The 14,174-nt window shown below is 36.2% G+C and overlaps 1 protein-coding gene across 2 annotated transcripts; it reads left to right on the top strand.

Moving 5' to 3' along the window:
- Positions 1-6: 6 nt before the first annotated feature.
- LOC107716572 (protein HGH1 homolog) lies at positions 7-5,994 on the top strand. Of its 2 annotated transcripts, none has more exons than XM_016523051.1 (7): positions 7-44; positions 1,031-1,635; positions 2,609-2,709; positions 2,908-3,006; positions 3,700-3,791; positions 4,419-4,541; positions 5,444-5,994. In XM_016523051.1, exons 2-7 carry the CDS (start codon positions 1,094-1,096, stop codon positions 5,618-5,620), a joined length of 1,134 nt encoding a protein of 377 aa, XP_016378537.1. In that variant the 5' UTR covers positions 7-44; positions 1,031-1,093; the 3' UTR covers positions 5,621-5,994. The 2 variants fall into 2 exon arrangements, with proteins under 2 accessions (XP_016378537.1, XP_016378538.1); XM_016523052.1 differs by having other exon boundaries at positions 10-44; positions 1,083-1,635.
- The last annotated feature ends 8,180 nt before the right edge of the window (positions 5,995-14,174 follow it).

Below are 14,174 nucleotides of genomic sequence, written 5' to 3'. Positions count from 1 at the left end.
TTCATTCAACGCACATGTGTGCTGTACAGTATATCGTGAATGTGGTAAGTATATTCTATTTCAACAAATGGAAAAAGTTAATTAATTAATGAAAACGAAATTATTTTGGTTTATACCACACGCTTTTTACAGTAGATTGTAGATCGCTGATAGGTCAGATGTTTGGTTTTGCGTATTCAGTTGTATACTGTAAACATAAAGTGATCAATTGTTATGATTATAATTTTGCAGTATTGCGATGCACAAACTGAACCATCATAATCATTTTTGATACAGTAGATTGTAGATCGCTGATAGGTCAGAATTTTGGTTTTGCGTATTCAGTTGTATACTGTAAACATAAAGTGATCAGTTGTTATGATTATAATTTTGCAGTATTGCGATGCACAAACTGAATCATCATAATAATTTTTGACTCTTTACAAAAAACTGTACTGTGTTACTATGATACAGTGATGGTAATACCATGGCAATTTGAGATACACCAAGGCAGGGGTTTTAAATATTTTAGATGCCAAATTGCGGCAAATTTTCATCCTCGTACGAGGGACACCCATCCGAAAATTTAAAAGACATCTATATAGTTTCTTGTATAAAGACCCAATTTATACTGTGCAAGATTAACATTATAAATTTGTCTAAATATTATTTGGAAATTATTCAGTTTCAATTAAGTTAATTATTAGGATTTTTTTCATCTCATTATAGCACTTTACTGTAAAATGTATTATTTATTTTCTTATTTTAATCTAATTTTTATTTATTTATTTTAATCTACATTTTATGTTAAATATTTTATTTGAATCTTATTTTTTATTAAATTGTTATTCTGTGATTCTAGCTTATTAAATTTTTCTACTCATTATAGTGCTTTACTGTTAGATGTATTATTTATTTTAATCCAATTTTTGTTTATTTGTATATTTTATTTGAATCTTTAATTTGTTGTTTATGTTATTTTTATTTTGTGATTCTAGCTGTCTGAGATTATTATTAATCTACTGCTTAAATTGTCTGTTTTCTTTTGCAGTTTGATTAGAAGGAAAACAAAACAAAAGAATAAACTTTGAGTCTGTCAACAGATCGAACCAAGATGCTTAGTGACGGTGAAGCTAATGAACTGCTGTCATTTCTTACTTTGGAGATGAGAGCTGATGTCAAAGGTCAGGCTACGGGATACATCCTGGGCCTCACAGGAAATCGGGATGGGTGCCGGTACCTGCGGTCCAAGCCAGACTTTCTCAAAGCCTTGGTGACTCTAACCTGCGACCCCTCCATCGCCATTGTCAAGGACTGTTATCATTCCCTGATTAACCTCTCAGCAGATGAGACTCTTCACCAGCCTTTGGTCAAAGAGACGGACTTACTGGCCAGACTGTTCCAGAACCTCCTGGACCCGGAATATATGTTTGCAGATCGGATTTGTACTATCCTCAGTAACCTGAGCCGACATGAGCGGACGTGTAGAGATGTGTTCAACACTCTGCAGGAGCAGAAGATCGGACTGGACAAAGTGGTGGAGATCTTCTGCATGAAGGGTTTCAATAAGAAAGCTTCACTTCATTATCTGGGACCGCTGCTGTCCAACCTCACACAGCTGCCTGAGGCACGACACTTCATCCTGGACAAGGACAAGTAAGCTGTACTATGGCATTATGATGGTAATAATTCTATGGTACTGAATAATTACATTCAAAAAACACTTTACTAATCATAGCACTATTTTTAAAACCATGGTATTATCATAGTATGTGTAAAAACATGAAATTTTTATTATATATGTCCAAAAACATAATATTATCATGGTAAAGGTAAAAAACATGATATTACCATGGTACATGTTCAGAAACATGGTATTATCAGGGAACAGTTCAAAAAATATGAAATTACCATAGTACATGTAAAAAAAAAAAAAAGTATTATCATGTTATGAGTAAAAAAAACATGATGTTACCATAGCACATCTCCAAAAAGATGGTATTATTATGGTATGGATAAAAAAATAGTAATAATAAATAAACATAATATTACATGTTCAAAAGCATGGTATTATAATGGTACAGGTCACAAAAACATGGTATTATTAGAATACGGGTTAAAAAAAACATGATATTATCATGGTACAAGTAAAAAAAAAACACTATATAACCATAGTAAACCTCCAAAAATATGGTATTATCATAAGTATTAAAAAAAACAACATGATAGTAACGTAGTACATGTTCCAAAGCATGCTATTATCATGATACGGGTAAAAGAAGAAAAAAAACATGATATTACCATAGTACATGTCCAGAAACATGATATTATTATGGTATGGGTTAGAAAATATGATATTACCACGGTACATGTCCAAAAAAATGGTATTATCATGGTACGGGCCAAAACCCCCCCACAATATTACCATAGTACATATCCAAAAACATAGTATTGTCATGGTACATGTTCAAAAAACATGGTATTACCATGTTATGTGTAAAAATAAAAATTAAATATTACCATGATACATGTCCAAAATATGGTATTATTATGGTATGGGTCAAAAAACATTATATTACCATGTTACATCTCCAAAAGCATGGTGATTGTTTTATATGTGTTTCTACAGGTGTGTGATTCAGAGGCTTCTGCCGTACACACAGTACAAGGAATCGAGCACCAGGCGAGGAGGGGTGGTGGGAACACTCCGAAATTGCTGCTTTGACTATGGTAAGAGTTATTCATCACAATTGGTTCAGTAATCTATGGTAATAGAGTCTGATAAATGACTACATTTAAATGTAAAGAGCATGTGATTTGATTGCTGCAAATTTCATCCTTGAAAGGAAAGCCAATGCAAAAACTAGTCAAAGACAAATGAATAAAAATGCATTTAATTCTCATTAAACATGCCTTTTGTCCATACAGCTCATCATGAGTGGTTGCTCAGTGATGCGGTGGATATTTTACCATACCTTTTATTACCATTGGCTGGACCAGAAGAGCTCTCAGAGGAAGAGAATGAAGGTGATGCTTTTTAAATCATCTGGAGGTTTATGCTCTCCTGATCCAAGAACTCCAAATGATTTTTGTTTGTAGTGTAGAAACAAAAAAGCATTACGTTTCTTTCGTTTGTCCAGTAGGTGGCGCTGTTTACTCATTTTGATGATACACAGGTTGAATGTTTATTGTATTTCCCACAAAGTGTAAGGAAAATGGAAGGAGCAAAGTGGAAATACCATCATTACAACAGGAGGTTGTGAATTCACGAAGCCAGAATCTTTGTTCAAAGTTTGCGGTTTCATAAAAGCTGTTTGAAAAGTTTATATACACCATATTTTCCACATATTCCTCATGCCCTTCTGACCAAAATAGTAGAGAAAGCTTCCTAGTTAATAAGTGACCTTAGAAGACCTTTCTGAAATCCTTTCATAGTCTGTATAACTATAGCCCAAACAAACTTCAATCTATTTTAATAAGAGTATATTTGGACTATATAATTGGCAAACATGATATTTACTATTTCTTATACTAAAGGTTTGAGATTTGAACAAACCCTGAATGATAGGATTGACAGCAAGCACCACTTTTCCTTCTGAAAATGTTTTAAAGGTGAAGTGTATGATCGTTGTGCCATTATTTTAACAGTAAACAATTACATACTTCACCTTTAACATAAGCATTCATGTAACTCTTACTGATTTTTATTTGCATTTACAGGTTTGCCGGTGGACTTGCAATACCTGCCAGAAGATAAAAAGAGAGAAGATGATCCTGATATCCGCAAGATGCTCTTAGAAACCTTGATGCTCGTAAGAACAACATTTCAAATCTTTCATCTATCAAATCTATCATTTTCCTGTATTGAAGTTATTGACAACCGTTCAAATGTTTGGGGTCTGTAAGATTTTTAAATGCTTTTGAAAGTCTCTTTTGCTCACCAAAGCTGCATCTATTTAATAAAAAATGCAATAAAAACAGTAATATTGTAAAATATTATTACAATTTAAAATAACTGTTTTCTATTTGAATTTTTTTTTTTTATGTAATTTATTCCTGTGAAGCCAAGCTGAATTTTCAGCAGCCATTACTTCAAGTCTACAGAGTCACATGTTCCTTCAGAAATCATTCTAATATGCTGATTTGCTACTCAAGAAACATTTCTTACTATTATCAATGTTGAAAACAGTTGTGCTACTTAATATTTCTGTGGAAACTGTGATCCTTTTTTTTTCAGGATTCTTTTATTCATAGAAAGCAGCATTTATTTGAAATAGAAATCTTCTGTAACATTATAAATGTTGTTACTGCTGCTTTTAATCAATTTAAGGCGCTTTAATGTCTTTAAAAAAACTTTTGAACATTATATATATTTTTCCTCCTTTATGTTGGCTTGTCTATTCTTTAGTTCAGTTTCTTAATGATCTATTCATTTTCAGCTTACAGCTACTAAAGTGGGCCGACAGATTATGAAAAACAAGAACGCGTATCCCATCATGAGAGAGTTTCACAAATGGGAGAAGGATTCTCTTGTGATTTCAGCCTGTGAGAAACTCGTCCAGGTATAGTCAAAATTCCTCTGAAAACATTTAAGGCAGCAGTGCATGTATCCTTCGCTGATAAAGCAATCCCAGAAAACACTGCAATGAGCTTAGAGAAGAAAACTAATTCAAGATGGCAGACAAGTTGATATTACGAGACTATTTTATCCAATATTTGTGGGTACTGTGTGTTGTTTATGCTTAGTGTATTAGCTTATAAGGTTCCATTTCAAATTAACGCAGTTCCATCCAATTGCATGATTGCATCTCTATTGCATCACTTTTGCGAGATCGTCACATGCAACGTTTTCTGTCGATGTGGATTGTTGTGCTTTGGAAGACCCCAGACAGTAGACCGATCAGTTCCAGTTCTCCAAAACCAGGATTTATGAGTTTGGTCGAAAAAAATCGAGAGACACTAATTTGGTGGAAAAAGCCTGTTCCTTGCACCGTGGCAGGCGTATATTTGGGTACAGCCCCATGGAAAAGATGTCACAGGGTCTCCTATTAAAGCATGATATTCTCCATAACGTCTGGGAGATCCCTTTTGAACTCCAGGCCAAAAGCAGTGGTTCGGCAGTTTGCCTCAACCCAACCATTTTAATTAGCATCAATAAAACAGCTAATATGCCAAGCACAGAACGAGGCTAATATTTATCCAGGATTAATGGGCGCTTTTTCATAATGCAGCAGTTTTTAACTAACACGACTTTAACAGCTACAACTCAAGTTACTGAAGTTTTTCCATGTTGTCGGGTTCCCGAAATTGCTACTTGGGAATGACAGTAAAAGTGAAGCGCTGTCTGGCATCTCATTAGCTCCCGTCCTGCGTCATTACCACTTTTCTCTCGATATGCGACTCTGACGGAACATGTTGAGGTCCATTAGGGTTTCATGTGCAATTTTGTGTGTCTTTGATTAAGGTTTTGATTGGAGACGAGCCGGAGGCAGAAATGGAGAATCTGATGGAGGTGGAGATTCCCAAAGACGTGGAGGAAAAACTTCAGGAACTGGATGCCAAAGAGCAGGAACAAATGGAAAAGGACAAACAGGAATCTGAAAAGAAGCAAAATGAATCTCCAGAGGGTCTGGAGAGATAGACATCAAAGCCAATAAACAAAACTTTACTTCCACAAATAGAGACTCTGTCAAGTTAAATGTCCAGCATCACTGAATAAAAGGCTCTGCATGAGATACCTGAGGATCATGATGCATAGAAAATATTTGATTCTAAATGCACAAACCTGGTTATGGAAGAACATAGTTGGTTTCTATCTGGTTCAAGCTGGTTTATGTAGTTGCACATTCCACTAGCAGGTGGAGACCTGTTAAACCATCTTGGATAAGAGACCATGTGGTATGACTAGGTCATACAAACTTAAAGTGGTTTGTTGCTGGTCCAAGCTGGTCTAGTTTGGATTGTCAACCACCTAAATCAGCATGAAGCAGCTACAAACCAGCTCAAAAACAAAGAACCCACCTTAAATTGTGTTTAGATTTTTCAACAGAGTTAAAGACTTTGAATGCCCATTAGCTGTATCCTGAAGCTCATAATAAAGACAATTTGTATCAACACAGTCTGTAAAACCTAAATAAAGGGATTTTCATATCCCATTATTAGAGATAGTCTTTGAAATGACTGTGAGGTGATTAGTAATGAAATTACATTCAACTAAAAACCTATATGAGCTATACAGATTTTACAATATAGACTAACTTTAACTCTGTTACAGTATTTTGAAACTGATAATCTGTCAAGTTCATGTAAAAGGCTGTAATAACAGATGAGGCTGTTTTGGACATGTCTGTTCAAAACTGTAGTTTGCTGCCCCCGTGTGGATATAATTCAGTTTTTAAAAGTCTTAACTGACTTTTAAATGGAGAAAATCCGTCCATCGTACGTTGGATTTCCTAGTCTCCGGTGTCAAGGCCATATATTCTTTAGAGCTGCTTTAACAAGATGTGAAAGGTTTTATACAAATAAAATGTACTTGACTAGGAGAAAAGCGACCAATTAATATACATATGCATATACTTCGACTACACAAGCGATATTTGCGGTTCTGGTAAGTCAATAAAGCGTTACAGTCATGTAACACCAGCTATTTTTGTTGCCTAGCAACGTTGTTACACCAGGGAGTAGATCTTCTAGCGGCAGGTGGTAATGCATTCATTTTTAATAAAATAACGTTTATATGTATGTACAACAAGGTTCATAGTTGCGGTTCTGGTGGGTCAATAAAGCGTTAGAGCCGCGATAAACGCGCAAAAATAGTTCACATCGCTGCGCGAGACACCCATAGGGGGTCGCTATTTTTGATGCAGAAGTGTCCTTCCAGCGAAGGTAATTGTTGCATTTACTAAATAAAATAACGTTTGTAATTACATTTCTGAATGAAAATCTGTTTGTAATTGTGATAATATGAATGAAAAGAATCTACATCACTGGCAGAGTGTTATTGAAAGTCATTTATCTCTAAAGCCACAGGTGCCCGAGGCAATATTAATTCTTCTGACAGGCTGGTGAGTTTTAAAATGGAGATCCAGGTTTGATGAGGCCCTCTGCTGAGCGCCGTGTATGTTGGCAGTATTGAGGCGAGATGTTGAGCAGGTGGTAAGAGAATTAACCAGGAAGCCCAGAGAAAGCAGATGGATGTATGCCACTGAAAACAGATTCTACAGCAGGCCAGCGCAAACCAGGAAGAATAACAAATTACTTAAAATCAGTCAAAATAACACTAGCGCTTAAATAAGTGTCCACTGGGGTTATCATCACATCGCTGTGGTCCACAGTTTGAGATGTCTCTTTCCAACTTCAACAGAAGAGGTCAAATTTTACATCTTCAAACCACAAAAATATGAAAGAGAAAAGCAATTTGAGGTCAAACCATGCTTTAGACCAGACTAAACTGCTTAAAAGCCATGAGGTTGTGGTCCATAAATGGTGTGAAGCAAGCAACTGAGAAAAGGTGACACACTTTGCTCTGATGACGTGAGTTACAATAAGCCGTGTTGGAGAAGCTATAGTTCACAAGCTACTGGCTACTAGTAATTTAAAGTTTGAAAAACCACATTCAAGATCTTTTAAACTCGTTCACCAAGCTACTAGAAATTTAAATGGATAGTTCACCCAAAAATGAAAATTACACCATGATTTACTCACCCTCAAGCCATCCTAGGTGTATATGACTTTTTTTTCTTTCAGGCAAATAAAATATTAATGAATAGTTATATTAAAAAATGTCCTGGCTCTTCCAAGCTTTATAATTACAGTGAATGGGGGTCGGGATTTTGAAGCACAAAAAGTACGTCCATCCATCATAAAAAGTACTCCACATGGCTCCGGGGGGTTAATAAAGGCCTTCTGAAGCGATGCGTTGGTGTTAGAAAAATATCCATATTTTAAACTTTATAAACCGCAATCTCTAGCTTTCGCTAACTGTCGTATGCGAGTTAATGAGAGAGTGGCGTTCCAGTGGACGACGTAGGCGTAGCATACGAAAGCGTGCGCCTATTTTGAAACAGTTAGCCACACTAAAATAACAAATAATAATTCAACATAATGTAGCTAACTAAACTGAAATTACTTAATATTGGGGGGAAATATCTTTTAAAATATTTATTATATTTATAAATGATATTTAGTATAACTAAACCAGAGCCATATTTTTTCGAGTGCAAAAAAGATGAAGGTTTAACTATACAATGAAAGGATTCACTAAAATGAATTAGACTTTCCAACACTGCATTCCGTTTTATAAAAAAAAAAAAAAAGATTTATCATGACATAACCACGACACTTTGCCCATAAAGGCACCAAATGGTCGTTTACATTTTTAAATCTATATCTTAAAGTAATTTTGAAACCAGTATGTACTTGAAGGCAGTGCAAACAATATTCTCTAGTCTTCCAGTACAGCTGTGTGAAGCTGGTTCACCTGAGAAGCAGATTTTGTTATCGGAAAAAAAGGATTTCCAAATTCATTGCGTGTTCCATACATGGTGACGGATGATATATTTACGAATTCTCTCTCACCTTCTCATGAGTTTTAACCTAAAACTGACATGTTTCATTTCATAAACCCTGTTGCCCATAAATCAGGGTAACACCAGTGTTTGGAGCGGGAAATAAAGCTCCTGTATCCCACCAGAATAACATTCGATGCCAAATGGCTCCACTTCATGGCGACCTCTGGCAACTGCAGAAGGCACCTCAGTTCACTGACTTGGATCCTCCTCTAGTTTTTATTCCCCTCTACAGTTCAACTTTACTGCCTAATTGAGTTCCTTATACTGACCACAGCGAGAATATCTTTGTGTTTAAACAGCTGTAAACCACAATTGAGCATCTCAGGAGCGCAGTGAACACTTTGAGGGAAAAAGAGGTGTACGCACACTTCCTCTGTCCCCAATCATCTCATCAAATCGGGCCAGTTTGTAAATCAAATTTGATCATGAAATGTTTAGTGCAGTGGTATAAACCACACTCTTTCCTGAACGGTCAAGTTCTCCTTTTGTTTGGCCTTCATATTTCTGTCAATGACACAACAATCATATTTTCATTGCAACCTTGAATACCGCAGTTAAAAGTCCAAAACGTCATTTATTTCTGCCCGTCTCTTTAAGAAGCATGTGGGGTTCAGCAGAAGTCTGTATCAACAGCTTTTGTGACATGATGTTGAGTACACTACCATTCAAAAGTTCAGAGTCAGTAAGATTTTTTGTTTTTGAAAGAAATTATTACTTTTATTTAGCAAGGATGCACTGAAATTATCAAAAGTGACATTTATAATGTTACAAAAGATTCAGCACAACTGAAATGTTTCTCCACAAGCAAATCAGCATATTAGTATAATTCTTGAAGGATCATGTGACACTAAAGACTGGAGAAATGGCTGCTGAAAATTCAGCTTTGCATCACAGGAATAAATTACAATTGAAAATATATTAATATAGAAAACAGTTATTTTAAATTGTACTAATATTTCACAATATTCCTGTTTTTACAGTATTTTTGATCAAATAAATGCAGCTTTAGTGAGCATAAGAGACAAAAAATATTAAGAAAATCTTACCGACCACACATTTTTGAACAGTAGTTACTGTATATTTAACAGTGGTGGGCCGTCAGGGCCAGCAAAGCCTTCTCTGCTGGCCTAAACACTATCAGAATCACTGATTTAGTTTAATATATTTTTCCATGAATGTGTATTAAATTATTTCCAAGTAGTCTATTCTCTTCATTTCATAGCTTTTCTCTTGGTTGCACTGCTTCCAGCAGTGTATGTTTATATTAGAGCTTTTATCCAATCATATTTCAGCAATCGTGTTGCCAGGGTCAAAGAAATCTGCCTTAAGGCATTCAGAATCCACATTGCAGGCGTCTGTTAGCTTAAAGGGGTCATATGATGCGATTTCAATTTTTCCTTTCTCTTTGGACTGTTACAAGCTCTTGGTGCATAAAGAAGATCTGTAAAGTTGCAAAGACTAAAGTCTCAAATCCAAAGAGATATTCTTTATAAAATTTCAGAGTCAGCCACACCTACCTAAAACGGCTCGTTCTAACACGCCCCCACATATCTACCTCACTATGTGGGAAGACAGTGCGCTGGCAGACCGGCGGGGAGACTCGTGAAGACGAAAAGCAGTAAGAGAACATTAAATTGTTAGGTCAACTTTAAAACACATGTAATCACCTTATTTGTTTTATACCAATGCTATCTGTAAGGTATAAATACGTTTGGGTGAATAAATGTCTGTAAGAACATCGGATGGACTGTATTTGTGTCATTTTGTTAGGTTAATGCTTCAGCTACAGATGATGTATGTTGCGCAATTGTTAATTGGGTTTCTTTCTTTAGTAATGGCATTCATTCTCGCTACATAAGATACCTATCTGTTATGTAGTGCCCTGTTATACTGCATTACTGTGTAATATTTATGGTTTCTATTCACCTTATTTTCCATGGCAACAATGGTGCCGCCATTGCGTTCGTTTTGTCATCTTACTTCCGGCTGAGAGGGACCTACCTAAGATAGTGGCTAGATAACAGAACGCAAATGTCAAGCATTACGGTATATGCTCAGTTAGAGGCTGCCATAACAATTGGATTAAGAGAAGAGAACAATTGCACCAACGATGTTACGAACACAATGTGAAGCGGTCGGAGTGTTGTGGTGCACTTTACAATTTACACCCGCCACCTAAAGAAGAGGAGCACCTGAGGCAATGGCTGAAGGCGCTAAATTTGAAGCGCCCACCCTAGCGCCCTTATGTGTGTTCGTACCATTTCATGGACGGGAAGCCGACTGACGAACACCCTTACCCCGAGAAATGGCTCGGCTACGATGTTCCGGTAAAGAAGTCACGCCGGGTGCTGAAAAGGTTGTCAGATTCAGGTAAACTAAGCCGTGGCATCATTATGATGGTATGAAGAGATGGATTAATTCATGTAGGACGCCACTGAAGGCCTAGGTGTAAAATGCACGGCCCGCCACTGAATTTAATAACAGCATTTAGAATATTTAGATTAATATCCTACTTCATAATTAAAGATGAATTATTTTGTGATAATATAAAATATTTTAATATAAATATATGAAAAATATTTTGTTTGGAGGTGAATTTCACTGTTCAAGCAACAAATGTCATATGACCAAATGCAACAAATGACCGTTTTCATTTGGTCACAGACTAAAGTTATTACTTCAGGTTGACATTTGCTATTACCGTGGGACAAAGAAATCAAAACCACATGTGCATTAGTGCACATCACAGTTTAGCGCTTTGTCAACGTGAAAGTTTCTGCCCATTTTTCCCACGAATTGCTTTTTAAAGACCTGTGATGTTGCGCTACCTGGGCCGCCCCATCCGGAGGGTCACGGAGCTCCGCTGGCTGATGAAGATGGATCGAGGGGCGTCAGCAGCACTGGGAGTGTCAGCAGGAGGCAAACATGAGAGAAATTCAATGATTGAGCCCAGTAGTGCCGTTGCCGCCCTCCGCGAGCTCTCACCGTGACACGTTGAGTGGCGCTGTGGAATCTGTGGCTTTCGTGCTTCCGCTGTTAAACGGTACCTGATCCTTCAGCGGGATCGAGAGGCCGCCGTCAGCCCGGAATCCCTTTCAGTCTCGGAACAAAACACACTCTAATGCAGTCAGTCAAAAGCTGGACCGGCCAAGGTCGTCTAAGCCTGTCTGATGAGCAGAAAGAAATGGTCATATTGCGTCTGACCTCAATGTACATTCATGTGTGTGTTTTTTTTTTTTTGTGCAAAAATACATTTAAGGTAGGCTACTACACACACTATTACGAATAAACTGACAAACAAACAAAAATGTAAACTACTATTCGATATATAAATATCTGAACACTTTTTTTTCATTCCCACTCAATTTCTTATTACACAAAAAAATAATGCAAAAATCAACCAATCAATAAAACACATTATTAATAAATTAACATTGATAACCATATATATACCATGGCAAGATATTACCAGATTTGACCCTTTTCATGCAGTTTAAATAATAATAATAATAATAATATAATTTAATATTAAATATTTAATAAATTATAGGATTTGCTTATATATGTATATATACACCCATGATCCTACATAAAGTATATCATAATAACATAATACAATAATATATTAATAAAATATTAATGCAAAAATATATAATACAAATATAATACATTACACAGATTATTAAATATAAAAGTATTTGCTAAACATAATATATGATTATTTTAATATAAAATTGATTACATTAAAAAAATGGATGCATTACTGTAATTAAAATTAGAAGTTAAAATAAACTTAATGGTCAAGAAAATGTCACAATGCAAAAAACTCTTAACAGTCCTAAAATGTGCTTTATTTTCTTTATTTTGAAATATGACTTTTTTTTTTCACTAATGTTTTCAAAATATGCAGCCCTCAGGAGCCTGAAGGAAGTGAATCTGCGAACATCTCAACATCTTCTGCTTCAGCGAGAGGTGATGTGCACAGTGACTGATGTGCACTGACAGATTTGGATTCATATTTGTATCCAAAATCACTCACGCACAAGCATCTGCCTCCCATTTAGCACGCTGCCTTGAACCGGACCACCTTAAGTGTGATACTCGATTTTTAAGAGCTCTCCGGAGGCCACGACTCATTTCAGCAAAGCCTCATGACTCTCTTAAGGTGGCCAGATTGATTGCATTCAATATGAATTGTATTTGGTTCAGACATACATCAGGTTTTACATTTCCACTAAAGTTTACAACCGTAGTAAATTGATATAATTGTTAAGATTTTGCTTGCTCATTTTTTTGTGTCAAATTGATTGTTCTCAGCTTTTGAGCCGTGGGAGCAGGAGTGTGAGAGAGTGAGGTTTGGCTGTTCCTTCAGTTGCACTAGAAGATGGGAAACATGCTATTAATTGTGACTTGTTTATTTATTGTGCATTTTAAATGGCAAAATGTGTTTCTGGTTTCTTTAAAGGTTAAATACAACATTACAGTCGTTCTACTTCAAAAATTCATGTTTACTTCTAAATCGTCTTAAAATGTTAAAAACGTCTTGTTTCTTACAAACATGCACTTTTCGCTTCTCAAGATGTTAATTGATGGACTGGAGTCCTGTGGAATACTTGTGGATTATTGAGATGTTTTTATCAGCTGTTTGGACTGACGGCACCCATTCACTGCACAGGATCCACTGGTGAGCAAGTGATGTAATGCTACAGTTCTCCAAGTCTGAAGAAACAAACTCATCTTGGATTTCCATTGCAAGTGCATTAACACGTTTTTTTTAAAATTGTTGTTTCATACAGACATTATTATAACAAGTCAAGTCAAGTCATAAACACTGATATGAGTAAACTTATCACCAGTGCCTCTGTAATGAAGAACGCATGTACTTTGTTTGTTTTAGGAGAAATAGGGGCTGGAATCTGGAAGCACCTCACATCGTTCCTAAGGAAAAACATACACTGGATGATGACCTAACGAAGGGATAAACTGAATGAATGGAGAAGCCTGGAGATAAATTCTTGAGATGGTGGAGATGTGACTAATTTTGAGTGAGTTTTGGGAAAATTGCCTCATCACAAGTGAGGGGGGCCTGTCATTATGCAGTTATATCCACTCAGCTGAAGGGATAAACTCTAATCTAAAGATCCTATGTGGTCGCAGAAGGACTTCACAGATGTTCTATCCACCGAAGAAACTCCAAGTCATGATCTAATTGGGTTATTATTTCATCATTGTGCAATAGGACGTTGATGATGATGATGTGGCACTTAGAACTCACGCATTGGCTATATGTGCACACTTAATGACATCCTGCACACACTAAGTTTGGTTATTTACGGGAGTGACAACTACTAAAAACCAGTTCACTTTAGTGTTATTTTAATATTATTAAAGGAGACATATTATGTCCCTTTTTACAATATGTAATAAAAGTCTCTGGTGTCCCCAGAATGTGTCTGTGAAGTTTCAGCTCAAAATACCGCACAGATCATTTATTAGATAATTTCGAAAATGCCTATTTTGAGTGGAAGCAGAAACATGCTGTTTTTCGTGCATGTCTCTTTAAATGCAAATGAGCTGCTGCTCCCAGCCCCCTTTTCCAGAATAGAGCTGCGCCATTACAGCTCG

This window comes from Sinocyclocheilus rhinocerous, unplaced genomic scaffold (assembly GCF_001515625.1).
Source record: "Sinocyclocheilus rhinocerous isolate Xijiao unplaced genomic scaffold, SAMN03320098_v1.1 scaffold1682, whole genome shotgun sequence".
NCBI classification, from domain to species: domain Eukaryota; kingdom Metazoa; phylum Chordata; class Actinopteri; order Cypriniformes; family Cyprinidae; genus Sinocyclocheilus; species Sinocyclocheilus rhinocerous.
This window is presented reverse-complemented; position numbering and strand designations above follow the sequence as displayed.